Here is an 18,230-nt window from a genome sequence, read left to right as displayed (position 1 = left end):
TTTCTTCATGTGCTTGCATTAGGTTATGAATTAGACATGGATTTGGTTTGATTCTTAATAAAAAATGTTAGTACTAAATAGCTCTGAAAATGTTCTGCAGTTATAAATCAAGGTATTTAGAATCAAAAGTCTTACATATTTCTTTCTAATTAATGTATGTTGTTTCATTTTATAGGAAATTACTTTCATTTTTCACCTGGCATTTAACTTGCAAAATTACTCTTCACTTCATCAAAAGATCTTTCCTGTATGACAATAATTAACACAAGACTTTTCTAATTTAAACAAGTCAAATAAAAAAAAAAAAAACAAGTCAAATCGAAAAACTCTTTGGGACATAGGAAAACATCAATCTATCAACAAACTTGGGAGCTTCATACATACAAACACCTTAACCATTAGTTATATGAAGCTCCAAGAGGTTCATTTGTAAACTGCATATTATAATTGATTGTAGAAAAAAAAAAACCCTGTAAGTTTAACTGAATCAGGTACCAATACAATGGTTCCAAATTTGTTAAGTAGCAAAATTTTGTGATTTAGTCAGTCCTGACTTAAATGCAATAGAACAGCAAATTTTATCCTTGAAAAATATCACTTTCCTATCCCAACAGGCCTTCCCACTTTAAATGCAGTTTTATTAATGACTACTTCAAACATAATTAAAGGGAAAGCCATATTAAAACACAATTGCTGTAGGCTTTTACGCTCAGAGTGAGCCAAGGGTAATATAACTTTACATATAATTTAAATTCACGTGTATCTAAAACATTTCGTTAGTATAAACCTGTATCAGGTACTAGGGACAAAAGGATGAAACAGGCAACCATAGCCTTTCATCAGGTAACATGCTTTATTAACACAAAATATATTCAGTATTAAAACACTCTGATTAGTCAAGCAAATATGTGAATGTGAATATTCTCATCCTTAAAAAGCAAACCAAAGACAACGGCATTAAGATGCTTTCCTAATATCAGTGGCGAAGTTTAGTGAACCTTTGCCACAAAGCAAAACCTGTGATAGAGTTACAAAGACACATCTAAGATATCTGAGAGGCACACGACATGAAACGACTCTTTGATCATTTTAGGGATTCAATCACAGTTACTCAAGTGTTAAAAGTGTCATATCATTAGCCACATAATTTTTCTTGTGGTTTGATGAACAAATGTAGAGGAATTAAGAACTGTCTTAAAAGATGAAGTAAAATGAACATTTGACACTGCATATGAACTCACATTCAGCCGTGTTTCTTACCTATTTACTTTGACTGACCTTTTTTTGTGGGTAAGGGGGACTAGGTAAAGTTGAAATGAAAGGTTTGCAAGACAGAGTACATATTCAGCTATACTATCTGTTTACTTTGGCTGACCTTTTTTTATGGGGAAGGGGAAGAAAGAGAAGTATCTGCCTGTGGAAATCTCTGTGCTAATAAACATAAGGATCAAAAGAGCCCATCAGCCACACCAAAGTTAAGACACTTACTATATAAAGGAAAATCCCACGAGAGAAAATGCGACAAAGATAAAAGGTATTTCTGTGTCTGCTGCTTTGTTAAGATTCTAAGTTTACTACAATACAATTAAAGACCATTTTCTTGCTTACGCAGAATAAAGCCATTTCTTATTTTACAAGTAAACAGTATCACTAAATATCACATTTATGAGAAGGTATTAGTAAGAAACATTTTCAGGGTCTTACTTTACATGAGCAAATACTGCTTACTTTTTTCTCAGATGTTTTTATTTTTAAAATCACCAACCCACAGAAAAATGAAAAGAATATAACACGTATATATTTTTTGTCTAGATTCATCAATTGTTAAAATTTTACATTTGCTTCATCTTCCTCTACAAACACATATTTAAAATAATATTTTCACTGAATCATTTAAAAATAAATTGCAGAGGCCACAAGCTGAGTTGCTTTTTGTGATTCTGCTTCTTTTCTTAATAATTTTGATTAGACACATAAGAGTGACACAGTACTATAAAGTTTGAGGAATATCTATGTGAATGAAAAAGAGAAGAAACTAAAATATATTGAGTGCTTGACAGGGGCCAGGCACTATGGGGACAGCTTTGCATCACTGATATTTAAATTTCATAATAATATATTTTATGACTGAGGAAACAATGGCTCAGAGAGGTCAAGTGACTTTGTAAGAGATTAAATAAAACAATACCTAGTGATGGCAAATCCAGAATTTTAACCTATATTTCTTTTCCTATATCATGCTGCCTCCCTCAACAGTGATTTTTTTTAAACAAATATATAGATAACTTAGAGAAAAAGATGGGTTTAATTGAAGTAGAAGTAGTCATGTGGTTATGCATTTGAAGAAAATGATCCACATATATTCAGCTTTGTCTGTGTGTACAAATTTGCTCTGTTCTGGGTCATGCTACCCCAAATTCACAAGGTATGCTTCCCCCAACCCATCTTGACAATGTAAAAAGACTTCCCATTCACAGAGCTCCTCCACAGTTTAAGCACTATAATTATCTTATTAAAGTAATGCTAGGGAAGGCATGAATGATGAATACTTTAGCTCTCCCTACAGTACTTACATTTTAAAATAGAAAACTTATTATAAGTATTCTCATTTAAAATATCTGCTATTTCTCTGAGCACTTATTATATGCCAAAGGTGTTTATAGTTTCATTTAATCTTCTAAACATCCCTGCAAAGTATCATTTCCTGTATTTCACAGCTAGTAAATGGAGGAAATGGCCTTTCACCAAGTCTAATGGACTCATAAGAACATATGTTTATCCTACTACATAGAGGATTTTTGAATCCATAGAACTTTACTATATGACTCCAGAGACCAAGGAATGGGGAGGGCCAGTGCCCCTTCTAGATAACTTCCTACCCCCACTTAGTACTTCTTTTCACCTACTTATTAACTTAGAATTTTCTAAATTATAAGTTATGAGTAGATGTTTAGAAAAGTTAGCAATTTCATCGTATCTTACACTTATTTTTTCTAAATAAAACAGTTATGAAGTCTTAGTCCTAGATTATCTACTCTAATATCTCCCAGTAAAACCTTAAAATTATATAAGTTTCAGTATATTGTCTGGTCAGGAATGTATCCTATTTGTAACTTGGAATTTAAATATACTTCAATATCATAGTAATATAGTTCACTCCATGACAGATCATCAGGTATGTATTTCCCCACAGTAACATTGCAATAATTTAGAAATCTGACTTCTGAGAACAACAACCCAAAATAGAGACCCCAAAAAATCCAGAAAAGTGAGTGTATGTGAAAAATGGCTATTTTTAAGTCTGTGTATTTTATTTTTAAGTCTGTGTAGATAATAATTGTTAAGCTAAAAGTACGGCACGTAACCTTTTATGCATCTATCATTGTCAGGACCACTTATGTAGAATACTTCAATCCTGAAACAATTATAGATACAATGGGCAATACCATATTTTGTCCCTAAGGAGATAATGTTTACATAACAGGGAGAAATTATACTATTTGGAAATTAATATAAAGGCCTGGGCCTACTAGAAGTGTTCAGGTATTGAGTAATATAAAAAGTATCAGATTAGGAAATAAAAGATCTAGGTTCAAATTCAGCTCCATTACATGCCAGCTGTGTGATAATGGCCTATCTCCCAGCATCACTGCATACTTGGTAAAATGAGGAGTACACGCCCAAGGTGGTGGTGTGTGAATTAAAGGAAACAATGTATTATTAGCATACCTTATAAACTGGACATAACTGATCAAAAATAAGAAGTCATATCATTTTGAGCACCAGGTACTACACGTAAGTAATGGATCACTAAGTTGTACTCCTGAAAACAATATCATGCTGTATATGTTAACTGGAATTTAAATAAAAATTTGAAAAAAAATAAGCTAAATGTAAGAACAGATACTGATGTGTTAGAATCTGAGGCATAATGAAGACTTTTTTTTTGGACCTATCCCGCTCAATATTCCTACTGCCTGAAATCCATTCCACGGGCCACTGACCCTGGATGAAGGGGAGCCACTTCCTAACTGCAGGGCTGCCTTGGCCATTACAGCACCTCAGGACTAGTCTCTGCCCACTAAACGCCAGATGTGTCTGCCAGCATTACCACAAAATCAAATATGCCCCCACTAAGAATTACTGTAGGTTAAATTTAAAATGTAAATATAACCAGGGAAACACACATTAAGCCTCAGGTCCATATAAATAAATGGATAAAAATGTTCTTCCAAAGGGGTAAAAACCATTAAAAGGAGAGAAAGTAAAGAATGCTTACCTAAAGTTTATCTGGTATGTAACTTTCCAGACATTTTCCAGTGGAAATGCACACATGTACACATATTATAATTACAGAAGCTTTTTTTAAATCAGTAATAATTAAGATCACAGTCACCCAGGTTTAGGCCAGCCCCCGAGGAGTGCTACAGCCAGCTTGTTCTGTTCTGTGAGAACTGGCTGAGCACAGCTTCCCAACCCTGTGCTTACAGGTATCACATCATGCTGGCAGCCTGATATTGGCCATAGTGGGAGGACTTATTCAAACACTACAAATCAGGTCACCCCCACCTGCCAAGAGAGCCAGTGTTAAAGATTTTTCAGGCCACTAGTCAGCCCTTATTGAATTATGTTGAATAACAAACTGTTAAATTAAAAAGGCATCACTATCTGGTCTAATAAACAAGAAAAGCACTGATAAAAATACTAGTATCTTATATTTATACTTTTAGAGCTCTGAACTAAAACTAAAAGTTATGTACTGGAGAACATGTTGACAATAAGTTGCCCGTTGTCCCAAGAAACTGAAATCCCAGGAGGCAGAGGACAATAAAAGGCCAGGTTGGGGCTGCCTGCTTTTGATGATAATAAAATACAAATTATCATCTCACCCTTGAAGGCTAGAGCTGAAATGGGCCTCCACTCCAAATAGATGGTCTTCTGTCACTATCCATTCTGGCAGTGTATTAATGACCATAGTGGCAAACACTTACACAGCTCTTGCTATGTGTCAGCATTTGTGGATATTACTCATCACACAATAAACCAGTGTGGTAGGTATTATTATCCTCTCCATTTTACAGAAGAGGACATTGAGCATAATGTTTTAAAATAGTTTATGCAACTTTATACAGATAGTAAAAGGTGGCCTGGCTCCATAGTCTGGGTCCTAACTTCTATGTTACCCAAGAATGTGCCACCCCACAATTAGCCCATTCAACTCATATTTGTCACTACCCCCAAATCTGGATTTGTAACTACATGTCTCCCTGCTATTCCCACTAACCCCAACACATATGACATGCTCAGGACTCCCAAAATATGTTTCTACTTCTCTCTAGGCCTTTGCTTTTTATCATTTCATCAGCAAGATATTCAGAACCATCTATTACAAGGGCTGTCAGATAACAGGCATTCTATAAAAATGCCTGAATTTTATTTTTTTATTTTTATTCTTTTTTAATATTTTATTTATTTGACAGGGGGAGAGAGCACAAGCCAGGGGAGCAAGAGAGGGAGAAACAGGCTCTTCACAGAGCAGGGAGCCAGATGTGGGGCTTGATCCCATGACCCCAGGATCATGACCTGAGCCAAAGGTAGACGCTCAACCAACGGAGCCACCCAGATGTCCCTAAAATGCCTGAATTTTAAAGCAGAGTACAGCCCTACCATTTTGTAACCAAAGTAGCTTTTTTTCTTTTTTTTTTAGATTTTATTTATTTATTCATGAGAGACACAGAGAGAGAGAGAGAGAGAGGCAGAGACACAGGCAGAGGGAGAAGCAGGCCCCATGCAGGGAGCCCGACATGGGACTCAATCCTGGGTCCCCAGGATTATGCCCTGGGCCAAAGGCAGGCGCTAAACCACTGAGCAACCCAGGTTGCCTGTAACCAAAGTAGCTTAACAGTTGATTGGAAACATTAATGTTGCTGGTATAGACAGAGCAAATTTCGTATCATACAAGCTTGGATGAACACAGTTTGAAAACACTGGAATTAAAACTAACTTCATATTTTTCTTGCTGAAAATACTTTAAGTCTAAAAAAAACCCACTACTGTTTGGTATATTACTACCAAAGACTATTCACAAAGAATGTTTGGAAGGTTAGAATATTTATAAAAGTATCATGAAGCTGAAGAGTATCACTCTGAGTTTAAATTTATCATATTTGTTTTATCAATTTGTAAAAGTTGTATCTTTAAATATCTGAGAAATATTTGTTACACCTGGAAGAGACAAAATGTTGCTTTTTCTAATGAAAAAACATAATTATAACAGCTTTTCCTTTTGTTTGGCTGTCATACATACTGGATCTGCTGATTTCTGACTGTGTTTACAAAACAAGTCACTTAGTATGAAACCAAACACAAGCACTCAGAACTCAAATCATGCTTACGCATGGTTGGCATAACAAACATGGCTCAGTGGAGAAAGAAGTAGCCTAATGGAGAGTACATCAGAAGAAGATAATGTAATAGTGAAAGGGACCATAAAGGAAAGGAAGGAAATTGAGTGGGGAAAAAATAGCGAGGAAGACAAACTCCTAACTCTGAGAAACAAAGGGTTGCGAAAGGGAAGGGGTGGGGATGGGGTGATGGGTACCAAGGAGGGCACTTGATGGGATGAGCACTGGGTGTTATACTATATGTTGTTAGATTGAATTTAAATTTTAAAAAAAGAAGAATATAATGTGCTAAAATCTATGGTAATAACATTCACAGAAGAATGGAAATAATTCACTATGAAATATTTTAAATTTAGTACCATCTTGAGTGAGAGAACCAATGTGTATTTTTATAGAGTATATTGCCCATCAGCTAAAGGGAGTTCTGATGTTTTTCATGAAGGTTAGAGTCTTTATTAAATCTAAACACACTACTTTCAAATGCTATGTTACATACAAATTTTTAGATTTTTATTATTTATTCAGTGAAACATAATGAGCTACTATGCAGGTAAAGGACTGAAAGCTTTTTCTATTAGATATGATAACATATCCACATAAAACAAAAATAGGACACTTGAATTCCATAATACTAAGATATCCATCACTTCATCAGTTTTGACATAATGTCCACAATATGAATTATTTTAAAGGCTTAAAAAACTAAACAAAATGTAAAAGTGGACAAATAAATGAAAACTTATATTTAAAGAACTTATGTTACAAAAATTAGCCATTCAAAATCTATACTATCTGTAAAATTATCAGTTCTGAAAATTAAACAGGTTATTATTACTGGTCTTTTGTCTTAAAATTTTTTATGAAAATGAGTTTTCTGACACTAAAAATATCATCAATCTAATGAGATTTAAAATTCTTCAGAGGATAAATTTAACTCAGATCACATGGGGTAAAAAAATCTACCAAAAACGTATCTTTGTATCTTTTCTGATCTTTCCACCGTGTAGTCACCACACACAAACAACGAGAGACTAAACTCACAGAAGACATTACTATAGTTAAAGCACTAAAGTTGTATTCTCAGCATGTTTTGAGAATTACAAAATATATAGAGTCAAAAATGAAATTTTAAAAAATGATTTTCAGGGCACCTGGATGGCTCAGTGGTTGATCCCAGGTCTTGATCCCAGGGTCCTGGGATCAAGTCTCACGTGGGGCTCCACACAGGAGCCCTCTGCTTCTCCCTCTGCCTGTGTGTGTGTCTCTGCCTCTCTCTGTGTCTCTCATGAATAAATAAATAAAATCTTTTAAAAAATGATCTCCTTTTCATTTACTACTTACTTTCATTCTCTTAATAAAGACTTTGATAGTCCTATATTGAAATACACAATTATTAATTTCCAGTTATATTTAGTATGAACGTGGAACAGTAAAGTAGCCATAATGTATGTTAAAATTAAAATTCTATTTCTGGAAAAAAGAGGATGTCGCTTCTACATACTGCCTGTGATGGAATTTGACTTAAGTTTTTTTATCCACTTCATATTGAGAAAATGTTAACTAATTTTGCAGGGGGGGGGGAAAGGATTCCAGGTTTCAGGCTTGACTGGGGATAATATTCTCATGAAGACCTTAAAATGGTCCTGGTGTACAGAAGCTTAGGAGACCCTAACAGCTTGGCTAGAAAGGAAAGAGCAATGTAAGAGAGAAGTTAAAAGAAGATACAGGACATAAAGTAATAAGTTACAGGCTAAGGGAGCAGTAGGGAGTTGGAGAACAACGATATAAGAGGGAAAAGGGGTGATTTCACAGAGTCCTGAAAACAACCATCAGACTCATGTCTGATGATAGATAGAGCGCCAAACCGCTGCACCACCAGGCTGCCCAGGAAAACTGTATTAAATGTCTTTGTCAGTTATATGTTAAGGATCTTGTATTATTTAATTATCATTTCACTCTTTCCAAATGCTTACAAATACAGCTATGACACTTTTGATCTTGCAGCATGTCAAAGAAGCCATTCCTCTCTCTAGAAGCACTAAACATCTATCCCCCAATCTCCAGTCTTGCTCAGGATTCAGGAAAGGAGCAAAACCTAATTCTTAGAAATAGAGAGAAAAGTAAGACTTCAAATTGTGATGAATTGTGATTGAACTTCAAATTGTGATGGGTTTGGGGCATGTTTAGCTACCTACAAGATTTTATAGTACAGTTCACATTCAAAGTCTAGGCTTCACAGATATATCTGAGACAAATCTACCATCTACAAAAGTAAAGCATTTCCCAACTGGGTCTTTAAGGAAACTCAAGTATATAAATAAAAAGGGGAATGGCCAGTAGGGTTAAGATCATGATGACAGTTCTGAAAAGAAAGTACAGCTAAGTCACTAGGTTTCTCCCTTTAATTAGAAACAGGACAGAAATGGATTTAATATGCCCCTTAATAATACCTTGAAACCAGAAAGACCCAATTAAAATTGTTAGGGACGCTAAAAATGAGATCAAAAGATTAATGCCCCATCTCATTCGGTCAAATCTCCAGTGATCAGTTTCAAACACCAGAAAGGTCTTTGAAATCCAAGGACTAGATTCTATATTCAGAAATCTCTTTTGAGCCCACAAGTGACACTAGGTAAAGAGAGAAAACTGAAAGTTCTACTCTTCATACTGCTCAGCTCATCCAAAGGATCTCACATCACTGGCCATCCACATCTGGTTGAAATCCTCTCCTAAAGTTTCTGTGGCATATTGCATGCTCTCTTTTAGGTGGGCTGTTTCCTTCTTTCTTCCAACATTAATTCTCTCCTGTTTTTTGCTTCTCTTTCTCTAAACTTATCTCCCTTGGGCTTATTCATTGTTGTGGACTGAACTGTCAGTAAGTTAATGGCCTTCAAGTCCATATTTATAACCCAAACCTCCAGCCAATAATCTAGCTCACAATTACAGCTTTGAAAAGTTTGGGGGTGGATGGCAAGCAACTGCCAGGTTTTCTTCCTGTCTGCCATGTTGCCATTCTTTGGCTCCCATGCCAAGTTCTTACTATTTTATACAGACTATTAAAAAAAGTACCTGGTTATCCTTTTAACTGATAGCTGGAAGCCTCAGTGTAATTATGTTTCCCAGTTTATCTTCATGCTTGTATTGAATAATTTTTTTAAGTTAGGGAATATATTCTTTCAAGGCATTGTTATAAATTATTCTATTCCATAATACATTCCACAGAACAAAGTTATATAGTTTCTGCCATACCAATTACTGACTCAGAAGTAAGGGAGAGAGGAATTCTGAGTAGTTGAGGCAGTGTGGCCATGCAAATCCAAAACTCCTGGAGCATCTTCACAAAAACTAATACAGAACAAGAACAAATAAAACTATACAAGACTTGGGGTGCCAGGGTGGCTCAGTTAAGTATCTCATTCTGGATTTCGGCTCAGGTCATGATCTCAGGATTATGGATTACGCCCTGTGATGGGCTCCACGTTGGGCATAGAGCCTGCTTGAGACCCTCTCTTTCCCTTTCCCTCTGACCCTCCCCCCAGGTAGTATGTGCACACTTGCTCTCTCTCCCTCTCTCTAAAAAAAAAAAAAAAAAAAAAAAAAACTATACAAAACACAGGCCTCCAACACACATGAAATTCTAATTACAGGTAAAAAGAAAAAGAAAAACAGAACCTCAATGAGCTATGTCCCATGTTCCAGCTGGCATTAGTTCTCAAAAACAATATAAAAAGCGAGGCAGGGGATCCCTGGGTGGCGCAGCGGTTTGGCGCCTGCCTTTGGCCCAGGGCGCGATCCTGGAGACCCGGGATCGAATCCCACGTCAGGCTCCCGGTGCATGGAGCCTGCTTCTCCCTCTGCCTATGTCTCTGCCTCTCTCTCTCTGTGTGACTATCATAAATTAAAAAAATAATAATAAAAAAAATTAAAAAAAAAAGCGAGGCAAAAATGAGGTAACATTTTCAAAACACTTCAGAAATGTAAATTGAAGAGTTTATATTCAGATGAGCTACACTTTAAGAACAAGGCTATAGAGAAATAGTTTTAAACATGCAAGAGCTCCTGAGAATTCTGAACACATCAACTCTTTTCAAGGAATACTAAAAGATAAACTTCATCAAACTAGGAGATGATGGGGAAATTTCAGCAAAAAGATTGATGATATTTAATATACTTAGTTGTATATCTAACATTAAAACAAGAGTAGAAAAATAATATATGTTATATGTTGCAAGGTCTGACAAATTATAAATAAAATAATTCAAAATTTGATGAATAAGGGAAAGGGGGAAAAAAGGAAAGTAGAATAAATTCACTGTTTGCTTTATATGCAATAAGTAGGAGTCAAAATACCATTTAAAAACTCACAAGTCAGATAATGGTTAAATTTTTTAAAACAGGCAAATAAAGACATTAAAAAATTTTAAATACCAAAGGTAAGCACTAATATAGACAAAAACTTACCTAAATATTAAAAAAATTTAAACAGAAGAGCAAAAAAACCTCTAAAACACAACAAAAAATACATCATATACAGAAACAGCAAATATAACATAATATACATTAATAGTCACCACATAAAATAATATGACAGACCTGATACCAGACATGTTTTTATCAAGAAATATGGATAGATTAAACTTGACTATGACAATAAAAAGACTTTTCATTTAGTTCACCTAGCAAGACCCAGCAAGACTTTTGTATATGCTCTATACAAAAGACATATCAAAAATAAAATGTTTCAAAAAAGCTAAAAATGAAGGTATGGGAAAAGATGTACCTGGAATGTGGAAACAGTATGAAAGCAGGGACAAGGACATGGGTAAAAGACAAAGCACAACTAAAGCTAAAAAGGATTAACTATGACAAAGAAGGATTCTCTTTGATGCTACAAGTCTCAATTCACTATATGGTTGTTATAAATATCTATGCACCAAATAACACACTACACTATCTACCTTTATGAAATCAAATTATAAGATTTGCAGGGAAATACAGAAAGAAGCCCACTGATAATAGTTTTAACATCTCACTCTCAGTACAAAATAAACAAAAAATAAAACAGGATACAGAAGATCTAAACAGCAATCAGTAGTTTATGTCACATATCGAACTTCACTGTCTGATGATACAGAATATGCCTTCTACTCAATTGCTTATGAAACACTCACAAAAACTGATCATTTATTAGGTCCCCTCCCAAAATCAGTATATTCTATAAAACAGAATGACTAAAAACTGTAATCATAATGCAATAAAACTAGAAATTTTTAACAAATTTTTAAAAATTAAAAAGTACTTTCATCTGGAAATTAAATAACTTCCTATTAAACAACTCTTTGAAGATAAATACAAACAGAAGTTACAAATCTTTTAAAGATGATAACAAAAACATTGTATATCAGAATTTTGGGGCTAGAAATGAAACAGTAACTAGAAGAAAATTCATAAACATTTTATTAACAAAATGAAAGAATAAAAATAAATTCCCAGCTCAAAAGTTGAAAAGAGAACATGGTAAGACCAAAGACAGTAAAAAGAAAGAAATAACAATGATAAAAGTAGAAATTAATGAGATGATGAATAGAAAAACAGAGTTCTAATTAATAAACCAAAATCTTGTTTGCTGAAGAAAAATAAAACATACATATACCATTAAATAACTTAAAGAAATCACAAACATACAAAATCAGAAATAAGAGTGAAATAACCATTGAAACAAGAGAAATTAAAAAGTCATGACACTATTTTACAGACATTTCTAACAAATAAATTTGAAAATCTATAAGCTAAGGATAATTTCCAAAACTGATCCTATTAGAAATGAAAAGTTTAAATAGACCAATTTTCATATAAGAAATAAAGTTGAAAAAAAAGAAATAAAGTTATTTAAAAAAAAAAAAAGAAAATTATCAAGAAGTACTCCACACACAGAAAAAAAAAAAAAAAAAAAACATGCCTGGATGGTTTCCCAGGGGAATTCATCCAAGGCTTCAAAGACCAAATAATCTCTGTTGTACAAATTGTTCCAGGGCTTTGAAAACTAGGAAAACTTCCTTTTTATGAAACAAGTAAAACACCAATGCATAAACAAAAAAATAAATAAAATAAAAGAACAAACAAAAGAAAGAAAACTGTAGGCCAATACCACCTTTGAATACTAATGCAAAAGCTCTACATAAAATATTAGCAGACCAAATGCAACACCACATAAGAAAATAATACGCAAAGATCAAGAGGGATTTAGCCCAGGAAGGCAAGGCTGGTTCAACTCATTAATGTAATTCCTTAATAGCTCTAAGGAGAAAAATCATGATCATCTTCACAGATGCTGAAAAAGCCTTGGATAAAACTTAAGATCAATTCTTGACTTTAAAAAAGACTCAAGAATTGATACACACTTACTTAGCATGACAAATATATATATATAAAATTAACTATATATATATAAAAACTATACATACAGTTTTATAAAAACTATATAATATAAACTATTATATAGTCCCTGAACAACACAAATTTGAACTGTGTGGGTCTGCTTACAGGCAATTTTTTTCAATATATATACAGTACTGTAAATGTATTTTCTCTTCCTTGTGACTTTCTTAATAACATTAAGAGCAAAATTGATTATTACAGGGTATAGGACCCTACAGAATGGGTTGGAAAGAATAGAGGAAACAGACCTTTCTGAGTATACCTTTACATACATCTTGACTTTGCAACCATGTTACTATTTTGTCTGCTCAGAAAAATAGACAAAATCAACTAGGATGGCATGAAATCCTAAAATTGAGTACAAACAGAAACAAATGAATCAAACTGTATTTCCAATGAATGACATAGCCACATTGATGGAGGGGAGCAGAATTAACCTAAATAACCTTTAAACACAGTGTTTGGACTAGGGGAAAAAAGTTCTAAAATGTGAACTAAATACAATTCTGTTTCACAGAGGCACAGTTTTGCAATTCTGAAACAACTCTGAGCTTTCTAGGGTTTGCAAAAAGTCAATGTATTGTGGATAATGGGAATTAGGAGTTACATATCTGGAAAAGAAGAAAAAAACAGAATAAATCTTGCATTGGGTGGTACTGGAACTGGGACATATGGCTAGACACACACACACACACACACACATATTCATACATAGATGTGGATGTGCTCACACAGATATATACATTCATCTACATATATTCACAAACATACATATACCCTTGCTGATTTTTTTCAACTATAACAACATCAGCCTTAAGATTCATATAATCAGACCTGAAGAAATGGAATTTTGCAATTTTTAAAATCTAAATTTAAGATATTATTTATGCAGCCTGTTGTGTAGAAAGATGTTACTACAGGAATAATTATCAGGAAAAAAAGGCTTTTAAACAGAACAGCCAGGCTGTCTTTAAATAGCAAAGAATTTGTGTATGTGGTCAGATCATAAAAACAGAACAAATATAATATTAATACTAGTGGCAAATATTCAAATGTGCCCAGCTCAGATTATTTCCATATTAGTACAATAAATATATTATCTTTCATAAAAATTGAAAAGATACAAATGCCACTTGGTATTTCACAATGAAACTTATCAAAAACTACTGTACCTTACAGTAAAATCATAGGAGCAAGAGGCCAGAACGGAAGCATGAAATGGTGAAAACTATAAAAACAAAACAAAACTTTTTTAAGTTAGCTATAATTATACCATGCTACTTCATGAGGTCATTCCCAGGAGCGCCACAATAAAGTTTAATCAAGACCGTCACTTAAAATTACATTTCCCCAAACCTTATATGCTTTAATTCAAGGCAAGAATCTTCTTGCCTTTTAGTAGTATCAACTGCAGGAAAAACATTCACTTTTACAATTCTCCAAAGAAAAGTCATTCCTCAAGCTTTTTAGCACTTATTTAGGATAAAATATTCCCAAAGAGTTGCTATTCTGGAAAAATTTTTTTTTTTTCTTTTTTTTATTCTGGAAAAATTAAATACAATTTCCTAATTGCTATCTAAAAATGACTCAAACAAATATAAGGGACTTAAGTATGTCATCATACAAATACATAATTATATAATTTACCAATTTTATGAATACATCTTTGACTCTATAAGCACGTATATCAAATCATTATCTACATGTTAAATAAAAACATCTTTAAAAGAATTTTTATGCTATTTGCATATCACAACTAATGAAAAGGACATTAAGGACAAAAACTAAAAATTTAAAGACTAATATATTTTAGATAAGTAATTAACATACTTTAATAAGCTGTCCTTTATAATTATATTTCTTCAGTTTTTTTTCTTCCCAGTACTTTAATAATAGCTATATAACATAATTATAACTACATTTGAATATGCTTTATAGTTTATAAAACACTTTCAGTAAATCACCCAATTTCATTCTCAAAAGCACTGTGAAATAAATATTGAAAATATTTTTCAACTACTAAAACCTGTGTGCCATTAAAAATAACAACATGGCACTGGGTCTTATACTTTCAATTGCAACCAGTAAAATTTAAAGTATTAATTTAATTGAAATTTAGAGTTTTTGAAATGGGAATAACCCAATTATCTGGTTTAAAAGATCAATAAAGTACTTCTTTACCCTTAGTGTAATAAAACAAAGAATGAGATTGGGAGATGTCATTTAATAAGATGTTTTCCACAGTGACTTAGCAAAACCTACCACTAAAAGCCAGGAAGCTAACATAAGTCCCCTTATAACCAGGCACATTTCTCGGGGGCAGTAGAAAAAAGTTATCTTTATCTCGTCTTCTGCTGTTGGCAGAGTGGAAAATTTTCTATACCCCAAATTTTTGTGAACATTCATATTTATTATTGTGTTAGAGAAGAAGAAACCTTTCTGTAAGTTTCAACAAAAAGACCTTCCCACTGAATGCAAAATTATGAAGAATACCAAAAGTGAATTACCATAGATAAAAATATGAAAAGGAATAGTAGCATGGAAATGACAGAATGAAAAAACATTTCTATTTAATCGCTGGTACCAATCGAATACATTGTCCCAATTCATTCAATAATTATTCAAATATTTTACCTTATTTTAGCTTTCATTGTTCATCACCATTAATTGGCTAATGGAGATATGCATAAAAAGAATCAATAATCCCAACCCCTAACTGTGTTTTCTATGTACTTCACTGATTATATTTACACTATATATATAAAAAGAAAAAATAAACACTTACTTTCACTCTCCTAATAGCATAGGTATGACCAAGAAGTTCAAACACGGGTTGCCGTACATTCCTCAGGTCCCAGCCTCTCAAACTACAATCAACTGCCCCCGTCACCAGCAGATTCTGCAAAACGAACCAGGGAAAAGTGAGCATTGAACATATCAGAACAACCTAGTCTCAAATGGCATTGTGGATTCTCCAATCTACCTTTAGTAGTATCAGTAAGTACATAGGGGTTTAAAAATGATGTCTGACGAATAAGCTCACCCTTCTCTTCAGGGTATTCTGAGGCTTTACCAGGCCTTAAAAGGCAATAGACCTGTTAACGAGGAATATTGGGGGAAAGCAAAGGGTACAGATTTGATTTTCATGTTTTTCTAAATCTAATCCAATCATTGTTCCCCACTCTCATGGGCCATGTCTTTATACAATATCTAATCATATCTGAGAAGCTCTGCAGTAGTGGTGAGTCTCCTATCTATTCAGGCTTTACAAATCTATCTAGAGCCCTCGGTGAATCCGCAGTTCCCGGCTGAAGAGGCCAGGTGCTAGGTACACAGTCAGCCCCATTCCATGTCAACCAGAGCAGTAATTGATTGTCTGGATGTGCTGCATTTCATGGTTAACTCATTTGAGGAAAAATTCCAATAATTTAAAACAAAAACAATTTTAACAACTCTCAACCACATATCAGCATCTTTTTTAGAATTCCCAAAAGTATAACACATAGTCCACAATTCATTTTCTATATGGAAAACTCATTTATGATGACAGAGATTTGAACTGCAGTCATAAGTTCTGAAACTGTTATTTAGATCAAGTATCATAACTGAAAATGTACTCTATTTTCTTTTAATCTATTTTATTTCTTTTCAAAGACTTCTGCCAATATAATGCTCTCTTAACTTCCATTAGGTAATTAAAACTGACAAGAAAAAAGGCATATGTGTCTGTCCCAGCCAACAGACCACTGCAGGTATATAAACACTATATCAACACATGTTTAATCCATTTCTATTCTGAATTCATATGCTCCTGTGGTTAACAGAAGCTTTGCAAAAAGGTACAAAGTGACACTTAACTTACAGGAGCATGGAGTTTGTTGGAAGATGAAATAAAATTTTAAAAACTGGTAGACTGTCAAACTGAAAAGCAAGTTACAAAGTGTTCAGGAGACTAACCAGCAAAATGAATGGGAAATGAAAGAAGAGGATACAAATTGGTGGGGTTAAGAGGAATAAGGGGGAAAAAAATCACATAAATTGTAAAGCAGCTTCCCAAATAAGCAAGTAAGGCTGCACTGTTGAACTTTGAGAATTTCTATTTCTTACTCTGCCTGTTTTATGTGCACTTAAATCCAATTATTGCTAATACAGGTCACTCACAATCATCAATTAGAAATGAAAAGGACTGAATTTAACATAATGGTCCATAAACATTACCAAAGTCCACATAAATGAAAAGAAAACAAAATCTAGAACATTTCAACAATAGGAAGGGCTCAGTAGCTCAGGACAGATCCAGGCAGGATACCTCATTGTATTTACACCAGTCACAGCTCAAAATTTCTGCCTGATGTGCTGGAACCACAATTCTGACTCCTGTTGACTTCACATCCCAAATTCTCAGAGTCTGATCACCTGGTGAAAGATGAAGACTTGGTCACTTCCCATCATACCACTTGGATGCTCAGTGATATTGTATTCATAATGATTCACTATTTTACTGTTAGGATACCTCCATCTCTATATCATATGCATACATATATTCGTTTTTTTAAAAGAAGATTTATTCATTTATTTTAGATAAAGAAAAAGAGCATACAAGTGGGAGCAGTAGAGGAAGAAGGAGAGAGAATCTCAAGCAGACTTCACAGTGAGCCCAGAGCCCAAAGTGGGCCTTGATTTCACAACCCTGAGATCACAACCTGAGCTGAAACCAAGAGTCGGATGCTTAATCAATCACGCCACCCAGGCACCCCCACATATATGGTTTTGAACTATAATAATGCATAGAACTACTAAAAGTGATCAACCACAAAAAGTAATGTGTCATAACAATGTTTTTAGATCAACTCAAAACAGGAAAATCTGAATTTCACACTGAGACAAGTACAGACAAGGTGGCTGATACACACATATAGCACATGTCTCTCCAGGACAGGAAAAGGCCCTGAAAATCCTCAGTTTCCAGCAAATAACCCACTAGCACAGTCTATAAGAAACAAAATGCTGGGATGCCTGGGTGGCTCAGACATTGAGCATCTGCCTTTGACTCAGGGCGTGGTCCCAGAGTCCCAGGATCAAGTCCTGCATCAGGCTCCATCTGCATGGAGCCTGCTTCTCCTCCCTCTTCCTATGTCTCTGCTTCTCTCATTAATAGATAAATAGAATCTATGTGTGTGTGTCTCTCATGAATAAATAAAATCTTTAAAAAACAAAACAAAATGCTAGCAATTTTACTGTTAAATGTGGGCAGTCTACGAAGACAAAATAGAAAAATTTTAATCTTACTGTTTATGTTTACTACATCTTAATAGGCCAGCCCAAGGCATATTTTTCTCCTTGGAAAAAATAAGTTGGCAAAATTTAGGAATTACATTTTACATTATT

The 18,230-nt window shown here is 34.0% G+C and overlaps 1 protein-coding gene across 3 annotated transcripts in view; it reads right to left on the bottom strand.

The window, feature by feature from the left end:
• Positions 1–18,230, bottom strand: part of PEX7 (peroxisomal biogenesis factor 7) — an 86,283-nt gene that overhangs the window by 38,431 nt on the left and 29,622 nt on the right. For all 3 annotated transcript variants that reach the window (XM_025422380.3, XM_025422379.3, XM_025422381.3), the window contains exons 6-8: positions 17,152–17,258; positions 15,628–15,741; positions 14,015–14,070 (exon numbers count right to left, since the gene is read on the bottom strand). In XM_025422380.3, coding sequence (XP_025278165.1) covers positions 14,015–14,070; positions 15,628–15,741; positions 17,152–17,258 — 277 coding nt within the window. The remainder of the gene's footprint in view (positions 1–14,014; positions 14,071–15,627; positions 15,742–17,151; positions 17,259–18,230) is intronic.

Source organism: Canis lupus, chromosome 1 (genome assembly GCF_003254725.2).
Source record: "Canis lupus dingo isolate Sandy chromosome 1, ASM325472v2, whole genome shotgun sequence".
NCBI classification, from domain to species: Eukaryota; Metazoa; Chordata; class Mammalia; order Carnivora; family Canidae; genus Canis; species Canis lupus.
The sequence above is the reverse complement of the archived record's forward strand: the minus strand, read 5'-3'. Positions and strand labels throughout refer to the sequence as shown.